At 47.5% G+C, this 26,029-nt stretch overlaps 1 protein-coding gene across 1 annotated transcript in view; it reads left to right on the top strand.

Annotated features, from left to right (window-relative positions):
• The window catches only part of INTS8 (integrator complex subunit 8), an 82,504-nt gene that overhangs the window by 24,061 nt on the left and 32,414 nt on the right, over positions 1-26,029 (top strand). Inside the window, 9 exon segments of the mRNA XM_044293424.1 lie at positions 1,041-1,111; positions 1,832-2,007; positions 3,750-3,812; positions 3,815-3,882; positions 3,977-4,087; positions 13,819-14,020; positions 15,399-15,520; positions 25,594-25,775; positions 25,956-25,989. Of these exon segments, the coding sequence (XP_044149359.1) occupies positions 1,041-1,111; positions 1,832-2,007; positions 3,750-3,812; positions 3,815-3,882; positions 3,977-4,087; positions 13,819-14,020; positions 15,399-15,520; positions 25,594-25,775; positions 25,956-25,989 (1,029 nt within the window).

Raw genomic sequence — 26,029 nt, forward strand, 5'->3', positions numbered from 1 at the left:
GTGTGAAATTTCCCTACCCCGTTGTTGCGCGCCTGGGCGGCGCACCTCCTTCCAAAACTGGGAACTTCATATACGGTGCGGCCGCGTCACAACAGGAAGTGACGGGGGTAGGGAAATTTCACGGGTAGGGGAAATATTACGGAACACCGACCCTCTTGAGCAGTGGTGACCCAGCCCCCAGTGATGAGGACATTTACTAGGAATTTGTAGATCTGCTCTAGCCAAGACCAATTTATACTGGGGCATCTCTAAAATGTAGGCACCTGTGGGGTCAAGAAAGGCAGCTAGAATTAAGCATTCCATGAACCTAAAATCTCTGCTTAGGGGACTGACCAAGGGGAGAAGCCAACATTGCAGGCTGTGTCAAAGGGTTTTTGGTGGAAACGCGCTATAGCAAATGTGTATATATAGATGTAAAGGAATCTGTCCTGGTGATGGTTTCCCTTAAAATCATAGACGTGCCCATTTTGGCTACTTTCATCCGGCAGAGGATCTCTATACCGGAATTAAGCGGATCCGTTTTGATTTTGCACATCAGGATGCATCCGTTCCGTTAGGATGCGGTTGTGTGAAATCAAAACAGAAAAAAATGTATCCGTCACTAATACATTGAAAGTCAATGTGTGACCCGGTTTTTTAGGCTCCATAAAAAATGGATCCAGCACCATTGTTTTCAGTGCCGGATCCGATTATTTATTTTTTTCCCTTTTTAATGACTGGACACAAAACGGCAGCTTGCAGCGGTTTTGTCTTGAGTCACAAAACGGAATGCTGGCGGAACAGAAGACATCCTGATTGATCCTGAACGGGTCTCAATACCTGAAAACAACAGCGCAAGTGTGAAAGTAGCCTAACCTTGCTGCAGGAATTGCAGCTTCCATCCTCATAGATCGCTCAAGGACAGGCACTTGCATCCTCCTCTGTATCTATCTCTGAGTGGGGAGGACTTCTGTTCAGAGGATGAGCTGAGGTGAACGAGTCTGTATGAGGGTCTCCACATTCACATACAGAATTTGAGCGCATGTCATTTTGCATTCTAGGTTTGTTCCAGGTCTCTAAAGTTAGATGAAGCTTCGGAGTCTGAAAAGCGAACCATGGCCTCATTTTTAAAGTAAGTGTTTTTTCCCCCTCTTTAGCAGAGAATTCTTTCTAACATTACTTTTTGCCCCCCCCCCCTTCTTCAGATCTGGCATTAACACAAAAAAATAAAGTAGCAAAGTAGCACTCCAACCCTACTTATAGTGTAAAAGCGCCCTGACATTGTGACCTTTATCATAGTCTGAATTATTTTGGTACCTTAGACCACGCGACTCTGCCATCTTCCTTTATCTCTGGTAATCATGTGATCAGTCACTTGATTGCCTGATGCAGGCGGAACCTGGGACTCTGCATGTATGTGCCGTGCGACTGTGCCATCAGTCGTCATTGTCATTCGGCCCTGACGAGGTTTGAGATGCATTGTGTGATATTGGAAAACCAGACACGTGAATTAAATGAGAAGTTCCCCTAAAAAAACTGATCGTGTCTAGTCTAGTGCGGAACAACCCCTTTAGGGTGGGCATGCACATTAGAAGAATGTTGGCTCGGCCTGCTTTTTCTCAGTCAGACTGGTCGACAGTCGATCTAATGTTTCCCGACAGAGGAGAGGACATGGCATGATGGATTTCCCGAATGACTTTTGTCCTTTTGTGTCTCGCAGCAGCTTATTCCCCTCTTTCCATCAAGAACACATGCAAGATCAGCCAAGCATGCATGTGTTTGGGGGAGTGGGTCAGGAGGAACAGCAGGACCTGCAAAATGCAACTTTAAAATGTCTCTCTTGGTTTTTCAGAAGCCTGTGCATGAGTTTAGAAGACCTACAGCTGGTGTTTATGATCTCTTCTCACGACTTGCTCATGAAGCTCCTCACCGATGATGAGAGAAAGATGCTTGTGGATCAGATCAGACAGAGGACATCCCATACTAATCTCTGTACCAAGCCTGTGACTTCATTCTATGACATACCAGGTGAGCCAGAACAGGAACTGCTCAAAACCAAATGCCATCTGAAGGATGATTGATCGTTAAAGGGGTATTTCCGGTTGGTAAAAGTTATCCCTTATCCACAGGAGAGGTCTTACTACTGCGACCCCCACTGATCACAAGAACGGGGACCCCGTACACACGCCCATGCAGCCTCCCTGAAATGACCAGGGCGGCCGGTCGGGCATGAGTGCAGCCGCCCTATTTATTTTAATGGGAATTCCGGAGATAGCCGAGCGCTGTACTCCACCATCTCCGGAACTCGCATGTGCGACCGGCCTCTCCAGTCATTTTTTAGCCGGTGGCGACGATACGGTGCCCCCAGTCTCGTGACTAGTAGGGACCCCACCGATCTTATAGTTAGCCCTATCCTGTGGATAGGGGATAACTTTTACCAACCAGAATACCCCTTTAAGATCAGGGAGTGGAGTAACATTCACGACCATTACCCCATGTGTGGAGCTGCATTGTCCAGGGGTGCAGTAGCTTGTTCAGGTAGCTGATCGTGGGGGTGTTTGAACCCTCACCAATCTGATATTGATGACCTATCCTATGGCTATGTCATCAGTATTACTAGTCCTGCAAAAGTCCTTTAAAAGCTGGAAATGCAATCCTTGGAGTGCTAGGGTAATGTGGTTTAGAAGTGGAACTCAAAATTGACAAAGTCGAGTCAAAATTGACAGCAAAATAGCTTTTTACTGTATTTGTGACACTGAGTATTTTTAAAGGCTCTATTGCATGTCAGGCTGGGGCGAGTCTAAATGTCCGATTCTTGAATAGCATGACAGAATGGACGTTATAAAAAATTGTCTTTCTCCATTTTCACTGCTTTGTAATGCATCTCTCCTGTTTTCCAGCCTCTGTCAGATCATTCAGTCCTAAATTATATAAGCCTCTGCACAATTTGTCATTAGATTCGCCGTTATGGCCTCCTGGGGTAGGGCCGTCTATAGCCAGACTAATCTAACTGTAAAGATTCCTTTCCTGTATTGATTGGGTTTTATGCTGATTAATGAGATTGTCTCATCGTAGATTTTGATGGCATGTACTGTGATATGCCACAATTTTCCAGTCACTTAAAGGAATTATCCAACCCCTAGAATGACCCCCCCAACCCCCGCCAATGCCTGGGCCCCTCGTATACAATATACTACTTACCTGCTCCCCAGCACCCGCGTCGCTCAGGATCCCTGCACGGCTGCTGCTGCATCTTCCCGGTGCTCAGATGGAAACGTCCGGCATGGGGGTGGGGGGGGGGTGGAGCAGCCAATAGCAGGCCGCTATGGGGATGAGCCTCCCTAGTATCGTGGGTGACGCTAGGGAGGCTCATCCCTGTCACAGCCTGCTATTGGCTGCTCCCCCCAGTTGCTGGATGTGTTGATCCGAGCGAAGGGGAGATGCAGCAGCGGCCCTGCAGGGATCCGGAGCAACGTGGGTGCCGGGGAGCAGGTAAGCATAATGTATACAGGGGGGTGGGGGTTCATTTTAGGGGTTGGATAACCCCTTTAATTGTGACATTTGAACCCATCTGGACTTGTTTACTAAGTAAAATGCCACAAAAGTCTATGATAAGGCAAGTCCATCAATTATAGGGTATGCCTTCAAACTGTAATTATTGGGGGTCTGACCACTAGGTCCTAATGAGACCAGCTCACCAGTATTAACAGCCGGACAACCCCTTTTAATCTCTGTATTATTTCTCTTGCTAACATTGAGTTTTGGTTCAGCATCTGCAAGTGTGAACATTAGCCAGCTAGAACATCAGCTCATCCTCACCGTGGATCCCTGGAGAATCGACAAATCCTGATAGAGCTGCATGGTATGACCTCAGACAGCCAGTTCTGGATGGTGTCGAGCAAGGTATTTGTCTTCCTCATCGTTTTTATCACATGGAAATGAATTGCCATTGTTTTACAGTGGATCGATATTTTTACACTTGTTACATTTGTTTTAGTGGGAAGTGCCAACTATATACAGCGGAGTAATCCTAGCAATAAAAGACATTCTGACAAGGGACCTGGTGTACATCCTGCTGGCCAAAGGCTTACACTGCAGTGCTATCAAGGTGAGGGTCACACAAGACGGACATCGACTATGGTAGTACGGACTACAGCTCTGCTGTAATAAAAACCTCCAAAGTTTTCAGATGATTTATATTTTTTTTATATTTTCTTTCTTGGGGGCAAACACATAATTTATTAGCAGCATGTTAATATCTTATCGTAGAAGACCTTCTTTGGATCAGGGGAGTGATTTTTATCATCCCTGATGACTGATTTCCACCACTTATTGCTGTCAGTCACCCTTTTTACAAGCCACAAAAGACTGTATTACCACGCAGTGCTTATAGCGCTGTGCAGCGGTGCCCCAGTCCTGATCTCTAAGGTTACTTTCACACTCGCGATTGGTGCGGATCCGTCTTGTATCTGCACAGATAGATCCGCACCGATAATGCAAACGCTTGTATCCGTTCATAATGGATCCGTTAGAATTATTCATAAAAAAAAAAAAGTCTAAGTCAAAACGGATCAGTCATTGACTTACAAAATAAAGGTAGCACATTATTCATGCCGCATGGTGGACGTAGCAAAATTAAGAACATAAAAATAAAAATGTAGCGGGTAATACAAGTCTATTAGTAAGCTATATCTACCCCAAAATGGTGCGAATGAAAAGTACAATTCCTAACATAAATAAAAAGCCCCTTCTTCTAGCAGGAGTTCAGGCAGTCCTAAAAGCTGCCTGCACTCCCACCCAGGAGACGGGAGACCAGGGGGTCCCCAAGCCCGCTGCTCCTCCCTGATCTCCAGAAGCATAGGAGGACCAGAGGTTCTTAAATCCTCTGCATCCCGCCAGCCTTCGGATCACCACGGCCACCCACCGCAAATCCCCTGTTTCCGGTGTAGCGTCCCTCTCCAAGGGCCTGGAGCCAGGGGGGCAGAAGAAACCGGACGGGTGAGTATTCTTGGCCCCAAAGTGCTCCCCTCCTTCCAGCATCCTCCCCTTCTCAGGTTACCTGTGCCCCCACAGAGCTATTTCCCTCCAGGAGTTTTCTTCTGTTGGGAGGGTGGGGGTTGGGGGCGGTAGCACTTGGTACAGGGTGCCCTTTTCCAAAGGCCCTTCAGCATGTCTTCTCCGGTCTGGGGCGCCTCCGGGGCCGCTGCTAATTGAGGCCCCGGCTTCTCTGCCGCCTACTCCCGCATTGGCTTCCCGCGGGTTCATATCTCCCAGCCAGCCTCTCTGTTCGGCCAGGGCTGTAGCGCTATGTTTCCCTCGAGCGGGGATGGAGGCCAGCAGGGCCTGTGCTGAGGGTTGGCTCTATTTTGGGGACTGGGCATGAGTTCTCCCCGCTCCCACGCCGTCAGCTGGGTGATTCTGAACGCTGTGTGCAGCTTCCACCCACAGGGCCTGTGCTGGGGGCTGGCTCTATTTTAAAGAGCACCTGCGGCGGGACGCTGACAAGGGCTCCTCTGGACATGCTGCGTGGAGGGACACAGGCTGGGTAAGTGCTGTTTTCCCTTCCTACAGGGTCTAACCTACCCCCCTTATCCTCTTTCCTGTCACTGCAGGGTTGTCATTATGTCCGAGCCCCAGGGCCCTAAAGAAGGCGGTCACTTCTGTGCGCCATTTTGCTTGTGCATCGTGACGCGCAAAATTTCCTTCTGCTCAGTCAGTTTTCCTCTGCTCTGCATGTCCTGCTCCACCGACTAGTGGCTCGGCCCCGGACCCAACCTCCCTTACTGCCCAGCCTATGGTAGAGCCGAAGTGGGCGCGTTCCCTGTCAAAGATGATACAGGATGTCTCCAATACCAACAAAGCTATTATGGAAATATTGGGGCGTTTGTCGGCAAGGTAGTCCTCTGAGCAGTCCGTCTCTGGGGATCATGCGACTCATTCCCATCGTGGCAGTCCCACAAACCGGGCCAGAACATCCTCCCCCAAAAGTGTGTTTGTCTCCCATTTCCTCTGCCTCTCCACCTCCTACCAGAGAGCCTCACTCGGACGTGTCCTCCGTGGAAGAGGCATGTTCTGAGGAGAGGTTGGTCTCCTGAGGGTCAGTCGTTCAAACTGTCCTCCATGCTGGACAATCTTATTACAGCGGTTATTGAGACATTACAGGTTGAGGACCCCGTTCCTTTATCGGCCAGCTCGGGTTTTTCTTTTAGAAGGTCCCTTCGCTTGCACAAGTGTTTTCCCAACCACCAGGATTTTGATTCCTCTCTCTCCAAGGAGTGGAATTTTCCTGATTAATGTTTTGCTTTGCCAAAACACTTAAACGTCCTTTACCCATTTCCAGAGGATTTGACTAGTAAATGGTCGTCCTCTCCTATAGTGGGACCCGCTAGTTTCCTGCTTGGCTAAACATACTACCTTGCCAATGGTGGATGGGGCTTTTTTCTCTGATATCAGGGATAAGAAACTGGAAGCTTTTGCAAAATCTTCCTTTGAAGCAGTGGGCACAGCACTGCAGCCGGTGTTTGCTTCTACTTGGGTGAGCAAGGCTATGGAGGAGCAAGTAATTTACGTCCGGGTCTCTCCTCGGGGATCCCATCTGGGGAACTGGCCGATATGGCCCTGCAGCTCTCCCAGGCGGCAGATAATGCTTCGAAGCAGACCCTAACGGCCCTCCCCTTTACCAGCAGCAGACTTTTTAGTAAGCCCCTGGATGAGATCATTTCCTGCGCTACAGGTAGTAAGTGCACTCATTTACCACAGAACAGGGTTCGGTTTAACAAGTCAAAAAAGCAGAAGCCTCTTTTTCGCCCCTTTCAGAGTTTTTCCAGCTCTAAGAGGACTGTGGAGACCCTGCGCATAGTCCTGGACACCCTGGAAAGCATCGGATGGATCCTGAACAGGCAGAAGTCCTATCTTTATCCATCGCAGCAGCTGACCTATCTGGGCATGGTGCTCGACACATTTCAGGCCATGGTACTCTTGCCGCCAGAGACACTATCCACTCTCATGTCTTCAGATTCTCCCATTGTTGCGTCCCTGTCCTTTTCCCATTCGTCACTGTATGCGGGCTCTGAGTCACATGGTCTCTGTCTTTAAAGCAATTCCCTTATGCTCAGTTCCATACCAGGACTCTTCAGCGAGCCATTCTGTCCAGCTGGGGCTGTTGCCCAGCCTCCCTGGATCAGCCTGCCAGGCCCTCAGGTGGTGGTTGGTCTCCCTGATGCTTATGTCGGGCTGCTCGTTTCTTCCTCTCCATTGGACGGTGTTGACAACGGACGAAAGCCTCAGGGGTTAGGGGGGAGTGTTGGGAAATCTCTCCGTTCAAGGAGTGTGGTCACGCTATGAACACAAAAATTTTTATTTTTTTGTCACCTTACATCACAAAAAGTGTAATACCAAGTGACCAAAAAGTCATATGTACCCAAAAATAATTCCAATCAAACAGTCATCTCATCCCGCAAAAAATGAAACCCTGCCTAAGACAATTGCCCAAAAAATAAAAAAGATATGGCTTTCAGAAAATAAGGACACTAAAACATAATTTTTTGTTTCAAAAATGCTTTTATTGTTTAAAACCAAAATATATTTTAGACAAGCAATTATAAAGGGTAACCTTATTAATATACCGTATTTTTCGCCCCATAAGACGCACTTTTTCCCCTTCAAAAGTGGGGGGGGAAGTGCCCCTGCGTCTTATGGGGCGAATGCTGGCAATTTACATCGCAGACTGCGATGTATTAGTGAGGAGGGAGAAAGGTCTGTAGTAGGCGGGGAGAGCGGCGGGCAGTGCAGGCACGGAACTCTGGCCCCGCTGCTCAGTATGTACTGTATTATACGTAGTGTTAATAATCAGATCTAAACTGAATAATGATGCGCTCCCCATGTGTACCGTACTTGCATGTCACGCTCCTGTAGTAAGCGCGAGCAGGCAGGCCGGGCGGCCGTAACTCACGGAGGTCACGTGCCTTCTCCGCCTACTTTATGAATGAAGTAGGCGGATCATGCACGTGACCTCAGTGAGTTACAGCCGGCCTGCCTGCTAGCTGCTAGTGCTTACTACAGGAGCGTGACATGTGTACCGGTAAGTACAGTACACATGGGGAGCGCATCATTATTCAGTTTAGATCTGATGATTAACACTACATATAATACAGTACATACTGAGCGGCGGGGCCAGAGTACAGTGCCTGCACGGCCCCGCCGCTCTCCCCGCCTACTACAGTCCCTCCCTAGGAATCTGTGAATGGGATAATGATGGGGGGGGGGGGGGGGGGGGTCTGTGGATGGCATTATGATGGGGGGGGATCTGTGATGGGGGGGGATCTGTGGATGACACATATAGCAGTGTCATCCACAGATCCACCACCCCATAACAGTGCCATCCACAGATCCCCCCCCCCCCCACCATCATAATGCCATCCACAGATCCCCCCCCCCCCATCATAATGCCATCCACAGATCCCCCCCCCACCATCATAATGCCATCCACAGATCCCCCCCCCCACCATCATAATGCCATCCACAGATCCCCCCCCCACATCATAATGCCATCCACAGCTCCCCACATAACCGTGCCATCCACAGCTCCCCACATAACCGTGCCATCCACAGCTCCCCCACATAACCGTGCCATCCACAGCTCCCCCACATAACCGTGCCATCCACAGCTCCCCCACATAACCGTGCCATCCACAGCTCCCCCACATAACCGTGCCATCCACAGCTCCCCCACATAACCGTGCCATCCACAGCTCCCCCACATAACCGTGCCATCCACAGCTCCCCCACATAACCGTGCCATCCACAGCTCCCCCACATAACCGTGCCATCCACAGCTCCCCCACATAACCGTGCCATCCACAGCTCCCCCACATAACCGTGCCATCCACAGCTCCCCCACATAACCGTGCCATCCACAGCTCCCCCACATAACCGTGCCATCCACAGCTCCCCCACATAACCGTGCCATCCACAGCTCCCCCACATAACCGTGCCATCCACAGCTCCCCCACATAACCGTGCCATCCACAGCTCCCCACATAACCGTGCCATCCACAGCTCCCCCACATAACCGTGCCATCCACAGCTCCCCCACATAACCGTGCCATCCACAGCTCCCCCACATAACCGTGCCATCCACAGCTCCCCCACATAACCGTGCCATCCACAGCTCCCCCACATAACCGTGCCATCCACAGCTCCCCCACATAACCGTGCCATCCACAGCTCCCCCACATAACCGTGCCATCCACAGCTCCCCCTCATAACCGTGCCATCCACAGCTCCCCCACATAACCGTGCCATCCACAGCTCCCCCCCCATAACCGTGCCATCCACAGCTCCCCCCCCATAACCGTGCCATCCACAGCTCCCCCCCATAACCGTGCCATCCACAGCTCCCCCCCATAACCGTGCCATCCACAGCTCCCCCCCATAACCGTGCCATCCACAGCTCCCCCCCATAACCGTGCCATCCACAGCTCCCCCCCATAACCGTGCCATCCACAGCTCCCCCCCATAACCGTGCCATCCACAGCTCCCCCCCATCCCATAACAGTGCATCATCCACAGATCCCCCATAATAGTGTCATGCACAGACCGCCATGAGTTCAAACCCACCAAAAGCACACCTTTTGGTTTAAAAATATTTTTTTTCCTCCTCAAAAACCTAGTTGCGTCTTATAGGGCTGAAAAATACGGGTATAACTTTTAATAAATAATGTGGATAAAATAATGGGCCAATAGGTCAATCAAATATATAAAAGTGACGCACGTTAGTGCGTTAAATAGCAGTGCACAAGAAAAAGGATCGGTTTTACCAGGGGTACATCCTGAAGTCTAATGGGGGTCTCAGGGCCCCGATGCTGTGTCTCTTCCCTTAGATTACCCTGCTTAAACTGAGCTAAATCCTATTGCCCAGGGAGCAATTTGCTCACCCTCAAAAGGGCGACCCCTCTGACCGATCCTCACTGCCTAGGTGTCCCTGCTTGTCCCTACGCAGGCAAATGCCTGCCCAGCTTCGTCAGGGAAAAACAGCAGGGAGACCCTAGTGATGGTTAGAGGAACGTCCCGACGCGTTTCATTGGCCTAAAGCCAAATCATCAGGGGACTGACATGAATAAAGGACTCGGCATTAGTTATCAGCTGATGTCTAAACAACTTTGGCCCCTTTCACACGAGGGAGTTTTCCGCACCGGTGCAATGCGTGATGTGAACGCATAGCACCCGCACTGATTCCTGACCAATTCATTTCAATGGGTTTGTGTACATGAGCTTTTTTTTTTGCGCATCAGTTCTGCGTTGCGTGAAAAACGCAACATGTTCTATATTCTCCATTTTTCACGCAGCCCTGGCCCTATAGAAGTGAATGGGGCTTCAGTGAAAAACGCATTGCATCTGGAAGCAAGTGCAGATGCAATGTATTTTTCACTGATGGTTGCTCGGAGATGTTGTTTGTACACCTTCAGTTTTTTTATCACGCGGGTGTAAAACTCATCAAAACGCATTGTACCCGCGCGGAAAAAACTGAACGCAATCGCAGACAAAACTGACTGAACTTGCTTGCAAAATGGTGCGAGTTTCACTGTATGCATCTGGACGTAATCCATCACGCTTGTGTGAAAGAGGCCTAAGGTCTCTTTCACACGAGCTGATGCCGTGCAGGTAATCTGCTGCGTGAGAGAGAGCCAAGCCCCGTTCCGGACAGCAGAGACACGGAGCATTAACATGATTGATAACTCTCCGTGCCTCTCAGTGAGATAAAGTTGTCACTGATTTTGTAGTAAAAAGATCACAGAGAGGCACGGAGCATTAGTAATCATATTAATGCTCCGTGTCTCTGCTGTCCGGAACAGGGCTTGGCTCTCTTTCACGCAGCGGATAACCCGCTCGGTAAGGACTCAGCGTTGGTCAATCATTACAGTCACTAATACGCAGCCCTCTATCTCCATGTGCTAGTGTGCATGCAGCAGGGCTTCCAGCAGTCCTGCGTACCGCAGCTGCAATGTCAGGTGTTCCTACTGGCACTTTTTAAACATGCCCTGGCGGCCGGTAAACCCGCCCCCTTAAGGCATGTGACCAAACTCTGCCTCACAGGACGCACTGCACATGCGCCAGTCAGCAACGAGGAGTGAATAAATTAGCAGTGGGGCGGTGCTGGGATCCAGGAGAAGGGGCGCGGCTGGCCGCCAACGGCCGGAGGGACAGCCCCTTGGGCACCTTACTCAGGTAATTACCATATTAATAAAAGCAATTTTCTAGACAAAGGACTACACTTGGGGTAGTAATGGTATATTTTAATACAAAACCAGCAGACTGATGTGATGATGTTAAAAGCTCTGTCACTACAATCCAGGTGACAGAATCCCTGGCCCACATGACTACATCCAATGTATGTGTGATGGGTGGGTCCCCAAACACAATAGTTTTCTCCCACCAGCCCAGGTAACAATTTTGCATACGATGGGGCACAGGGGCTCCCCATGGCAGTGCCCCTGAGCTGGTGGTAGAAGGTCCTGTTGAACAAAAAGTAGTTCTGTGTCAGCATGATTTCCAGTAGTTTTAATACAAACTGGTTATGTGCTTGAAATTGGCAACCTCTAGTATTGAGGAACATTTCTACTGCTCCTATCCCAAGATGGTGAGGGATAGAGGATTACTGAGCCTCTACATCAATTGACCCGAGCAATGCATCCTCTTCTAGATAAACCCATTCAAGGCGACCCAAAAGGTCCCCTCTATCCCTAGTGTAAGAGGGTAACGCCCTAACAAAAGGTGCCAGGATAGAATAAATATATATCCTGGCATTCTGACTGGGGCAAACCCTTTGTGAATTTTCGGTAGGCTATAAAACGTCGCCACCGTCGGGTGTTTACAGTACATGAAGTCAAATTCCTCCTGAGAGATCAATCGGTCAGATTTAGTTGCACACAAAATATTGACCAATTTGTTTTGACACTGTGGGATCAGATTTTAGTTTTTCATGTCTCCTTATCCTGTAGGAGATCTAAGCACATTTTTTTTTGTACTGAGTCGTATCCATTACTACGACATTGCCCCCCTTTTAAAAAACAGACCTATTAGGTATCGCCGCTTCAGGTACAACCTGCTCTATAAAAATATCACCTGAGCTAACCCGTCTGGTGAACACCCTAGAAACCGTACAGCAGTTTATGGCCACATGTGGGGTGTTTCTGTAAACTGCAGAATCGGGGTAATAAATATTGAGTTTTGTTTGGCTGTTAACCCTTGATGTGTTACAAGAAAAAATGAATTAAAATGGAAAATCTGACAAAAAGTTTAATTTTAAAATGTCATCTCATTTTTCCTTTAATTCTTGTGGAACACCTAAAGGGTTAACGGAGTTTGTAAAATCAGGTTTGAATAACTTGAGGGGTGTAGTTTCTACAATGGGGTCATTTATGGGGGGTTTCCACAAAGGGACTTTAGAATTGAAGTGGTCCTTACAGTGGGTTTTGGAAATTTTCTTAAAAATTTAAAAATTAGCTTCTAAAATCCTAAGCCTTATAAGATCCTAAAAAAATAAAATTACATTTACAAAATAATGCAAACATGAAAGTGGACATATGGGGAATGTACAGTAATAACTCTTTTATGATGTATCACTATCTGCCTTAAAGGGAACCTGTCACCTCCAAAAACCATCTGAAGCCGCCAGCAGTACCTGACAGTAGCCAGCAGGGTGTTTCCGACGATTGTTTTGTTCCTGAATGCTGATGCGGCAAAAGCTCTGAAAACATTCTTTTATCCCCTGCTTCTCTAGTCATGCTTGAAGTCAAGGGGGCAGCGGCCTCCTCGCTTTAAGTCACGGTAACCACGCCCCCATCCCTGCCCCTTCGCTGTGACTGACAGCCGGCAGTTTGGCTGGCTCTGCGGAACTCTCTGCATAAGCGCTGTCAGTCACAGCGAAGGGGCAGGGAAGGGGGTGTGGTTATCTTGACTTGAAGCAAGGAGGCCGCTTCCCCCTTGACTACTTCAGGCATGACTAGAGAAGCGCGCCGGCAGGGGATAAAAGAACGTTTTCTGAGCTCTAGCCGCATTGGCCTTCAGGAAGGAAATTATCATCGGAAACATGCTGCTGGCTACTCTCAGGTACTGCTGGCGGCTTGGGATGGTTTTTGGAGGCGACAGGTTCACTTTAAAGAGGACCTTTCATCGGTCCAGACATTATGAAATACGGTAAGTAGAGGGTTGTGTAGGACATAATTCATGGATGTAATATCGCTTACTATTGTCTGTCCGGCTCTCCGTTCGCCCGCTGTGGCCCCCGTTTACTTTGCCCGTCTGATATGCTAATGAATAGCATCGGTACAGGGAGGAGATTGCCCTGTTTCTAAATGGGCGTCTCCTTCCCCCTGGCTGTAGCGCGGTCCAATCGCAGCGGAGAGCGTCACAGCCAGAGAGAAGGGGAGCTGTTGGTTTTTTTTCTCCCTGTGATTGGACCGCACTACCGCCAGGGGGAAGGAGACGCCCATTGAGAAACAGGGCAATCTCCTCCCTGTACCGATGCTATTTATTAGCATATCAGACGGGCAAAGTGAACGGGGGCCACAGCGGGTAAATAAAGGTGAATTATATCGACTAAAATGTTTCACTATCATGAAGCACAATGTGTCGCGAGAAAACAATCTCAGAATGGCTTGGATAAGTAAAAGCGTTCCGAAGTTATTACCACATAAAGTGATGCATGTCAAGTTTTCAAAAAAACAGATTGGTCTTTAAGGTGAAAAATGACAAGGTCCTTAAGTGGTTAAAGGGGTTAATTCTGACCATTCTGATCATACTGCTACAAAGCTTGATAATACTCTTGTTTTTCCTCAGGACTTTCCTCATGCTAAGCAGCTGCTGGCTGCCTGTCTGGAGCTGGTGACTGAGTTTTCCCCCAAGCTGCGCCAGGTGATGCTCAATGAGATGCTGCTGCTAGACATCTACTGCCATGAGGCCGGGCCTGGTGTGAACAGTGATCGTCCTCCTCCAGAGCTGGTCAGCAGAGTACGCGGGTACCTGGAGATGAGGATTCCTGGTGAGAAAACGTCCATTTGTGATGCTGCATTCTGACATTGTTAGTCTCCAAATACTAGCGCAAGTCAAGCCTAATTCACAGCATTTAAAACTAATCCTAACAAACTGAAATGCTGAGGAAAAAGGAGGAGCTCCTCCGTAGTTCCCATGTGTTCCCATCATCAGATTTGATGGCTTTGGGTAAGGATTCTGCATCAAAAATCTGTCAAATCCCATGACAATCCTTCTCCAAGGGTTTTTATAGCCCAGCTCGCATTCATCTGGAAAAAAAATCCAAGTTTTTGTCAATGGAAAAAAATCTTTAAATAGGTAGTATTGCCAGCCTTCAGCAGTTACCTGTATGTGTGCATTTATTGTACTGTTGTAGCTCCATCTAGTGGTCATTTGTGAAAACAGTTTCTAGCTAGCCAGAATTATCATTCTTTGTATGTCCCATGGAAGACGCTATATCTATCACCTATGAACTTGGTGACATCATCAAATCCACTCATAACAGCCATTTTTTCCAAGTTCAGCTGAAGAACATGCAGCATCACTAATCATCCTCCACACCCAGACCTAATGTGGCATCACTGTTTCACCCTATTCTTACAATAAAAGTTGAAGTCAATGAGCTTCTAGTAGGGAGTTTAGCTGCCTGTCAACTTATGTCCCTCTCACACATAAGGAGGACAGAACAAGCATGATGCATAGTCTCATGGATTGTGGACGGAAAAGTCGTTTGGAGCATGCCCACATGGATTCTTAAAACTGTATATCCACGTCCAGCATTCAAATGTTCAATATTTGTTGGATATGCTATATGTCTGTGTCTTCCAGATGCTGTAATAATAAGATTACAATGTATCTTTATTAAATAGAGAAATTAGAGGGGCTTCATTAGATCCCCTGCTTGTGAGAGAAATGCATCTAGCTGAGCAGCTGAAGAAGGGAATAATTAGGCTGAAAAAGACCTATTCCTTTAAAAACTGTACAAAGAAGCACAGCCATTATGCAAACTTTTTTTGAAAACTCAGATACTCTTTAAGGAAACAGTGGTGTAAATCCCAGCTGTTTCTGTAACCCAGTCACCTATGCCTGCTGCATACGACTGGTATTCCTCTCTCACCCCCGAGTACCCCTTTTACTAGGATTTTGTATTTACCATAAAATAAAAATTGAAGTGCTCCCACGAGAGCTGGTCGGTCCTGTTTAAACTTGTGGTTTGTGTGTGCGCTAGCAGCATTATTGTAGATGACACTGTGTGTCAATGATTACACGGGTTACTGGAGATAGACTTTCACAGTATGTCTGCCATGTGACAGTGACTGACTTTATTACAGCCCATGATGTGAGAACTGAATCATATGGAAAGTATCCGGCTGTGTTTCTCCTTGCAGACATCCCCCTCCGACAGGTAGTAGGAGAAGAATGTGTTGCCTTCTTGCTGAACTGGAGAGAAAACGAATACCTGACTCTACAGGTGCCTGCCTCCCTGGCACAAAATAATCCCTATGTGAAGGTAAGCAACGTATTGGTACCTTCAGGCCACTAAATTAGACGTTCACTTAAGGTGACCATAAATGTGAAATTACTTGGTAATTGGAAACCGTGACTTGACCCCTAAACATTTATTACTTTTCTCCTAAAGGTGCAATAGCATTAGACTGGTACACTTCAACGCATTGTTAGTGTCTATGGGCTTCAGATCCTTTTTTCATGTACACTACGTGCAGAATTATTAGGCAAATGAGTATTTTGACCACATCATCCTCTTTATGCATGTTGTCTTACTCCAAGCTGTATAGGCTCGAAAGCCTACTACCAATTAAGCATATTAGGGGATGTGCATCTCTGTAATGAGAAGGGGTGTGGTCTAATGACATCAACACCCTATATCAGGTGTGCATAATTATTAGGCAACTTCCTTTCCTTTGGCAAAATGGGTCAAAAGAAGGACTTGACAGGCTCAGAAAAGTCAAAAATAGTGAGATATCTTGCAGAGGGATGCAGCACTCTTAAAATTGCAAAGCTTTTGAAGCGTGATCATCGAACAATCAAGCGTTTCATTCAAAATAGTCAACAGGTTCGCAAGAAGCATGTGGAAAAACCAAGGCGCAAAATAACTGCCCATGAACTGAGAAAAGTCAAGCAGTGCAGCTGCCAAGATGCCACTTGCCACCAGTTTGGCCATATTTCAGAGCTGCAACATCACTGGACGTGCCCAAAAGCACAAGGTGTGCAATACTCAGAGACATGGCCAAGGTAAGAAAGGCTGAAAGACGACCACCACTGAACAAGACACACAAGCTGAAACGTCAAGACTGGGCCAAGAAATATCTCAAGACTGATTTTTCTAAGGTTTTATGGACTGATGAAATGAGAGTGAGTCTTGATGGGCCAGATGGCTGGATTGGTAAAGGGCAGAGAGCTCCAGTCCGACTCAGACGCCAGCAAGGTGGAGGTGGAGTACTGGTTTGGGCTGGTATCATCAAAGATGAGCTTGTGGGGCCTTTTTCGGGTTGAGGATGGAGTCAAGCTCAACTCCTAGTCCTACTGCCAGTTTCTGGAAGACACCTTCTTCAAGCAGTGGTACAGGAAGAAGTCTGCAAGGTAAGAAAAACATGATTTTCATGCAGGACAATGCTCCATCACACGCGTCCAAGTACTCCACAACGTGGCTGGCAAGAAAGGGTATAAAAGAAGAAAATCTAATGACATGGCCTCCTTGTTCACCTGATCTGAACCCCATTGAGAACCTGTGGTCCATCATCAAATGTGAGATTTACAAGGAGGGAAAACAGTACACCTCTCTGAACAGTGTCTGGGAGGCTGTGGTTGCTGCTGCACGCAATGTTGATGGTGAACAGATCAAAACACTGACAGAATCTATGGATGGCAGGCTTTTGAGTGTCCTTGCAAAGAAAGGTGGCTATATTGGTCACTGATTTGTTTTTGTTTTGTTTTTGAATGTCAGAAATGTATATTTGTGAATGTTGAGATGTTATATTGGTTTCACTGGTAAAAATAAATAATTGAAATGGGTATATATTTGTTTTTTGTTAAGTTGCCTAATAATTATGCACAGTAATAGTCACCTGCACACACAGATATCCCCCTAAAATAGCTAAAACTAAAAACAAACTAAAAACTACTTCCAAAAATATTCAGCTTTGATATTAATGAGTTTTTTGGGTTCATTGAGAACATGGTTGTTGTTCAATAATAAAATTAATCCTCAAAAATACAACTTGCCTAATAATTCTGCACTCCCTGTATGTGATGCACCTCATATTTCAGTTTCTGTTGATGCCCCAATAATTCCTCCAAAATACATACGGGTGGTGTCATTCACAGCTTTTTATGGCAGTTTTTTGAGCCAAAGCCAGAAGTGGGCTGGAAGGGAATGAGAAATATAAATGAAGGATTTTACTCCTACTTCCTGCTGAATCTACAGGTGTCACCTGTGAGTGACACCACCCTTAGGCTTCCACAGGAGAATCAATGGCTCCGTTACTTTTGAGGTGCAGCCTTTTTGAATGGATTCCTGTAGTTCTGCAATTACTGTGGAAAAAACACTTTTAAAATCGGAACATTTTTATGGTGAGTTAACCCCTTCCTGACATCTGCTGTAATAGTACAGCAGATGTTGGCTCTTTAAAGATGGTGCCCACTGCAGAGCGAGCACCATAACCACCAGGGCGCTGCTGTTTCACTCATTCCCGGGGCTAAAGTCTGTGACCGGCGATAACTCCAATCACAGACTTTTTTTTATCAAACCGTCTTGAGTTTTACAATACAATAACTGTACAACAAGTATACCATATATATACTATATCGCACTACATCTACACCCTTACGCGTCAGAAGCTAAGTACTTCTTCCTCTCCATAAGGAGTGTGTCCTACAGCCACGCCCTCAACAGTTCTGAGGATGCCAAGGACAGACATTCAACGCCTTAGATGCCGGTGGTCAACTGTAACTATGACATCTGAAAGGTTAAAAAAAACTAAAAATCCGAAGCGCGTGTTGCTTCCCAGGCAGGAACTGCTTCCCCCTGTCTATCTAGGAAGGCGTTCCTTTAGTAGTAATAGGCCATAGCCTGTACAAGGCTTCTGGGCCTGTTACTGGTATATATTCCAGTGCTGCATTGGAATATACTGAACTCTGTCATCCCTAATGGATAAAAAGCCATTAACACAAAAATGGCAATTTAATAATTTCATGTAGGGTTCCCCTTGGGGGTCTAAAAAAAAAGTTTTAAATATAAAAAAATATATAAAAATTCATCGCCTTTTCCCTAAAATTAAATAAAGAACTAAACAACAAAAAAATAAAACTCATTGGCATCGCCATGTCCAAAAATGCCCGTACTATTAAAATTTAAATATATTTATCACATATGGCAGTAATGGGGGAAAAAATTAACAGACTGATTCTCAGTTTTTTTTTTATTGCTTTAACTTTCCCCAAAAATTTAATAAAAAGTGATCAAAAAGTCATATACACCCCCAAAATGGTATCAATAAAATATGCAGATTGTCCCGTGAAAAAAGAGCCCTCACACGGCTCCGTAGATGTAACTAAAAAAGATTTATGAGCGTCAAAATATGGTGATGGAAAAAATAAATACGGTAATGAATGAAGGGCACAGGTAAGTTTTTACCATATAGTGAACGTAGTAAAAACATAACCCATCAAACTGACAACGTTTTTTGTTGTTGTTGTTTTTTTTTTTTCAATTCTTCCCCATCGGGAATTGATTTCCCGCTTCCCACTACATCTTATGCAATATAAAATGGTGCTATTAGAAAGTACAACTTGTCCTGCAAGAAATAAGCCCTCATACAACTATGTGAACGAAAAAATGAAAAAAAAAGTTATGTTTCTATTAAGTGCCGGCGATGTGCCGTCCGCAAAATGCGGAACGCACATCGCCAATGTCCGTGTTTTGTGGATCCGCAAAACGCACACGGATGTGTGAATGGACCCTTAATGTTGGTATTTAGTGGAAACAAGTAGTTCAAAATCCAAACACAATCTTGCCACAATGCAACTAAACCAAAAACAATAAATAAATACCTAAATTATCAAAGGTCATCTATCTAGTACAGGGATCAGCAACCTCCGGCACTTCAGCTGCTGTAAAACTACGACTCCCAGCATGCGCACTTTCTTGGCTGCTCTTGTAACTCCCATAGAATTGAAAGGAGGATTCTGGGAGTTGTAGTGCCGGAAGATGCTGATCCCTGATCTAGTAATATGCAGACTGATATATAAATAAATACAGATATGATGGATATTTCTTATATAGAGCACCACTTATGATGATGCAGAAATGCATAGCTCATATACCGGTAGTCTAAATTGAGAACATTGACTAACCTATCCCTATAAAAGAAAAACAACAGTACTCTGAATTATGGACTATGGTACTCAGGACATGCTGGTACATAGTGATGAGAAGAAGGAAATATAATGTAAAGTGAGGCAATGATATAGAATGATAACCAGGGGGGATGCAGATGAATAATCAAAGGGGTGAAATTGTGATGAAGCAGTGTGAACGGATAGAGGACATACAGTCCTCAGGTAGGTGGCAAGAATGTCTGCTTACTGGTAATAGAAAAGAGCGGATGGTGCCTGCCTGGATTGTAACTTGGTGCTAAGCGCTGCATATTATAGAAGTTATTAAAAGTTACTGTGTAGAAAGTACACAGGAACTGTGGGTATAGCGATGTCCTCTAGGGGGCGTTGACACTAGTAAAAGCTGTTAGCTCCTCCCCTACCTCCTCCAGCCTGGAGAGAGAGCTCAAGCTTTTTCTAGTGTCAATAGGAGGCAAGACCTCCCTGAAGATTTTTTATTTTAGTTAATTTTTTTCCTTTTTCAGATGGGAAAACAGTGGACGCCTCGCCTCCCTGTCCTCCCGGGGTCGAGTTGCGCCAGTGCCGGTCACCCGCACTGCTGCCTCCCCCACAGAAGACAAGGTGGACCAGGGAAGCCTCGCTCCCCTGCTTCCCGCCAGCCAAGGGGTAACCTAGGTCCGCCAAAGAGAAGACTCTCCTGCCACTCCGGTGCCAGCTGCTGAGGAGGTGACCCTGCTGGAGAAGGTGACCTTATAGGTCCACTTAGGGAGGGTGAAGAGGATGAAGATGAGGTGAGTACACGGCACTAGGTAAGTATGAAGCCCTCTTCCCCCTCCCTCCCTCTTTTGAAGATCTGTGTCGCCCTAAGGACATATCAAGGGTTAATGGCCAGGGGACTTTATTTAGCTAAGAAACTAGACCCCTAAGGAGAGAAGGCGTTAATCCGGCGGGCGCCATGCGCCACCAACGACACGCGGCCTCCCCTCTCTCACTTCCCCTCTAGGCCGACGGCTTTCCGGCTCATGGAGGGTTAATGTGTCTTCTCCCCGGGCACCTCCAGCGAAAGACTGGAGCGCAGGGCGATTCCCACTCGCAGCTATTCAGGCGGCAGTGTCCTCCATGTTCCTCCTCCTTTCGGTTGCGGGCGCCAAGCGCGCCGCTCCGAAAGGGTTAATGCCTCTGACCGATCGCAGACGCCTGAGCCCTTGCGGGAGTCTCGTGCCGCGAGGCACTTACTTTGCATGGGAGCACAAGGTATTAGACTCCGGCTTTTGCTAGTTCCTGGCCGCAGGGTGAACATCCCGGCTGCAGGGCGGCACCTCCGGCCGGAATGTGTATGTCGCGCACCGCTCCAGTACAGAGGGGGAGGGTCCCGGTTGGCCGAGCATCGGAACTTTAGGCCCTGGCTTCGCGTCCTACTAGGCCGCAATCCATCCCAAGTATGTGAGGGGGAGGGAGGCGGGCAGGCGCAAATTCTTCCCGCCTAGCTGCCGCTGCCCTCGCCCCCATCAGCATCGCCCCTGGGCTTCAAGTCCTTTTTTTAACCCTTCCTGGCCAGCCACTTCTGTTAGGCTGGCACTGGATTATCAGGGGTTAGATGGGCTTTGCAAAATTGCTCATATTGCACAGTTAACCCCCTTCCTGCCTCTTATCCACTTGAGGCTAGGCATGCCAGTGAAAAAAAAAAAAAAAAAAAGGGAGAAATAAAAACAAACGTTTACATCCATACGGGCTCTACTCCCCTCAGTCACAATCCACACTGACTGTGCGGCACCAGACTGGGCCCGTGCCCTCTCGCGGACACGTGACGACCTCTCATAGTCTCCCAATCTGCCCTCCCCCACCTGCGCAGTTCACAACTGCCAGGGGCAAGGTTCTGAGGGGTAGACTTACGCGCAAGCACCCGAAGCAGTCTCCCAAGATTGCATCTACGGTGGCCAGCAGTACTGTTGTATGCTTACCCCTTCCATATGCAGAGTCATTGCACTTCTACGGGATACAGTACTCGCCTTATATATTGTCCCCTTCCTTAGGTGGACTAAGTACGATGACACTGGTTCCAGTGCCAGATGTATTTTTATTTATTTTTATTTTTTTCCCCACTTCTGTAGATGGCGGAATTGCATCTTCACTGGGTTCAGTACCTGACGTGACATTATCACTGGTTGCAACGTCTGCTGTAGGCATTGCCCCTTAGGTGCAATAATTGCACTCCCACGGGGTACAGGACTCGCCATATGCACTAGTTCCGCCGTAGGCATTGACCCCCCCCTTCACAGGTTGAGTATTTTCCCTATCACTGGCTTAAGTACTTGCCGTATGCATTCCACCTTCCATAGGTAGGGTGATTTGCACTGCCATTGGATTCGGTCCCGACTGTCGTGCTATTCCTTCCATAGGCGGAGTGTTGCACATCACCGTGCTTCCTGTTGCATTACCCCCTTCCACTAGTGATCCACTAGCGGGGGAATAATAAGCATCTTGGGATGCCGCAATTCAACTGAATCATGGCTTCTACGGGATAGTCTCAGGCCTCCCCCTCAGTTTTGCGCTGACGGGGCAAGTGCTGGCTACTACTGTGGGAGTGGTAATTGCTTTACAACTACATACTGGGGTGCTTACTGCACAGCTCCTTCGCAGGTGGCGGATTCTTCTAGTACGGAATTCGGTGGCCTCTGCGGGTGGCCCCCTCCTTTGCTGGAGTAGGGGGCTAGCAATACAGTATGAGTCCCCTTGCCTGGCTTCCTGGATGCCTTATTTTATTTCGCAAGTGGGGCGTGGCAACAGTCGGTACCCGCGGGTGCCCGGTACTCTTCATCTAGGGGCATATGGGTACCGCCAGTGGATACGGTGGCTATTCCACATTGTATCCTCTTCTTTTTGATGCTGGTTTTGGGCATGAATTATAACTTCCTCTGCCTTCAGGGGGTTACCTAGCAACACTTGTATCCCAGAGACCCCCCCCCCCCATCTCCATGAGCCTCCACTGTTGCAGTCGGTCATGAATTTGTCCACATCAATACGTAGTGCGTACACCATTGCACTAATATGGTGCGTGCGTTCCACCGAGTCGAGTGTTTTCACTGACTCTGTATTCTCTATCCACCACTCCTCCTTATTGGGAAAGTGCTTATGCTGGCACTCTGGTTTAGCTACTACAACCAGTTCTCCTCCACAGGGGCAGATTTTACGCTAAGGCTCGAGTTCGTGGTCGCTGCAGTGAGGCATCCCCCTCAGGTGGGGGTCCTACCCTGGCGTTAGCTTGGCAGTTGCTCCTGTTCAGCGCCCTTCCAGGTAGAGTTTTTAAGGCTCATAGCCACCCCGCAAGCCTTAGTGGCTCCTATGTTACTGCCTTCCCTCATCTGCATTGCACGGGGTATTCCTTGTGGCCTTCCATTCCCCTTTTACAGGGAATCCTTCCCATTGGTCCTGGGTGTGCTTACTGTGTCTACACGAAGCTTCCCACCCTTCTATCCCGAGCAAGAGATCCAGAAGCATGCGGCTTGGACATCCTGCTCTCCCCTTGGTAGGAGTTCCCCCTCCTCTACGTGCTTTCCCCTTCCCCTCCTATTCAGGGTTCTACGGAAGATCATGATGGAGGGCATTCCGACATTTTCTAGTCGCTCTGGATTGGCCCCGTCGCGCGTGATACGCCGACCTCTTTCTCCTTCTAGGAGACATCCCTTGGTCGCTGCCGCTCAGAGACGACCTTCTTCAGGGTCCGGTCTTCCATCAGCATTTAAGGTCTCTTCAGTTTGACGGCGTGGCTATTGCAACCGCCATTCTGACGCGAAGAGGTTTTTTAGCGGATGTCATCCGCACTATGATTCATCGCCCAGGATCTATTACAGGACCTGGAGGTCTTCCTGGGTTTCTGGGGAACCGGAACATTCCCCCACTTCGTTGTTTCTCTCCCCAGGGTCCTGTCCTTCCTTCAATCAGGGTTGGACCTTGGTCTGGCCCTTAGTTCTTGGCAGGGTCAGGTGTTGGCGTTTTCTATCTTTTTCCAGAGTCCTCTGGCCCCCTAGGGCCTGTAAGAACCTTCTTTCTGGGAGTGGCACATACGGTCCTCCGTCCTGGCCTCTTTTAACTGCCTTCGGATCTGAATTAGTCCTCTCAGTGCTCCAGGCTTCCCCCTGAGCCCTTGCGGGAGTTTTCACTCAGACTCCTGTCCTGGAAGGTAGTTTTTTTCTGGTTGCTATCACATCCATTAGATGGGTGTCCGAGTTGGCGGCGTTCTCTTCCAGAGAACCCTTCCTGGTTATTCATAGGGACAAGTGGTTTTCCAGCCTGTCCTTCCTTTTCTTCTGAAGGTGGTCTCTGACTTCCATATTAATGAGGAAATTCCTTCCCTCACTGTGTCCATCTCCTTCACACCCTAAGGAACAGGAGTTACACCATTCGGACATTGTGAGAGCTCTGAAGATCTATTTAGCAGCCTCCGGTCCCTTCCGCCGTACGGGCCCCTTTTTTGTCTTACGGAGGGTCCTCGCAAGGGATTGGCGGCTCCAAGGTGGAAATCGCACGTTGGATTCAGTCTGCAATTACTGACGCATACTGCGCCCGGGGAAGGGTTCCGCCCTTAGGTGTCACGGCTCACTCCATCAGAGCGGTGGGCGCATCTTGGGCTCGGAGGAATCACGCTTCGGCTGCACAATTGTGTAAGGCGGCTATTTGTCCTCCTTACACACATTCACAAGATTTTACCAGGTGCATACTTATGCATCGGCGGACGCTGCCTTGGGCCGCGTGGTTTTGCAGGCGGCAGTTTCTTAGATGCCTGCCGGGACGCATGCTTCCATGGGTCTGTGGTTTTTCCCTCCCTGTGGACTGCTTTCGGATGTCCCACGGTTCCTGTGTCCCCCAATGAATATGGGTGAGAAAAGGAGATTTTTGTATAACTTGCCAGTAAAATCTCTTTCTCGCTCTTCATTGGGGGACACAGCACCCACCCAGTATTGTTATTCAACCACAGTTGTAGCTGTTGCTGGTTTGCACCCCGTTGGGTCCTTGGCATGGTTGGTTTCCATGTTTTTTCTTGGTTGGCTTGCTTCTTCTACTGCGTATACACAAAATGAAGCTCTCTCTCCAGGCTGGAGGGGGTATAGCTGCCAGGGGAGGAGCTAACAGCTTGATCTAGTGTCAACGCCTCCTAGAGGACATAGCTATACCCACGGTCTCTGTGTCCCTCAATGAAGAGCGAGAAAGAGATTTTACTGGTAAGTTATACAAAAATCTCGTTTTATAAAAAGTGATCAAAAAGTCATACATACCCAAAATAGTATCCATAAAGTTCACCCCTGCAGAAAACTAGCCCTCATACAGCTCTGTAGGCAAAAATATGGCTTTTTTCAGAGGTTATTTAAAAAAAAAAGTAGTATAACAAAACTATACAAATTCGGTATCGATGTAACCGTACTGGTCCACAGAATAAGGGTCCATTCACACATCCGTGTGTTTTTTGCGGATCTGAAAAACACGGACACCAGCAATGTGCTTTCCGCATTTTGCGGACCGCACATCGCCGACACTATAATTGAAAATGCCTAATGTTGTCCTTTCTATTTCTATTGGGGAAAGGAATTGCGGACGTGTAAATCGAGCCTAAGGACGTCTTGTCATTTTTAGGGCACAGTGAATGTTGTAATATCAAAACCCAATATAACCTTAGTGGAATTGTGAGTTGTTGTTTTTTCAGTTTCACCCCACAAAGAATGTATTACAAGATATAGTGAATTAAATGGTGCCACAAAAAATAAGCCCTCATATGGCTATGTGAAATTTTTTTAAAAAGTTATGGCTTTTGTAATGTGTGGAGGAAAAATCCTTTGAAGGGAACCGGTCATCTGCATTTTGTGCATAGAGCTGAGGACATGGGCTGCTAGATCGCCGCTAGCACATCCGCAATACCCAGTCCCCATAGCTCTGTGTGCTTTTATTGTGTCAAAAAAACGATTTGATACATATGCAAATGACCTGAGATGAGTCCTGTCCCTGACTCATCTCAGATACCGGACTCCTCTCAGGTCATTTGCATATGTATCAAATCGTTTTTTTGACACAATAAAAGCACACAGAGCTATGGGGACTGGGTATTGCGGATGTGCTAGCGGCCATCTAGCAACCCATGTCCTCAGCTCTATACACAAAATCCTGGTGACAGGTTCCCTTTAAATCTGTGTTTTCAACCACTGTCTGTAAATTGTGACTTCATTGTCTTGTTCTTAGCTCGGACAGCTTTTGGCGGCCACATGTAAAGAGCTATCGGGCCCAGACAGCAGGAGGACGGCTAAAGAGCTCTGGGAGGTGGTGGTACAGATATGCAGCGTCTCCAACCAGCACAAGCGGAGCAGCGACGGCAGGATCAGCCTGATAAAGAACAGGGACTCCACAATGGGGATCATGTACCGGTATGTGGTTAGAGATGTGGCTGTGTGCCAGATTATGGTAAATTTCTGTATGTGGGAGATGATTTAGGAATAAAAATCTAAAGAAAAAATACATATGAGATACAATTGGTATTTTTCACTGTGTAATGTAGTACAAATTTTTTTTTTTATAAGCCTGATTTTATTTTTTTATTTGTGTAGGAGCGAACTTCTCAGTTTCATAAAGAAATTGCGTGTAAGTATCATGTCAGCGGCTTCTGATTTCCACCGAATTT

This window comes from Bufo gargarizans, chromosome 5 (genome assembly GCF_014858855.1).
Source record: "Bufo gargarizans isolate SCDJY-AF-19 chromosome 5, ASM1485885v1, whole genome shotgun sequence".
Taxonomy (NCBI): Eukaryota; Metazoa; Chordata; class Amphibia; order Anura; family Bufonidae; genus Bufo; species Bufo gargarizans.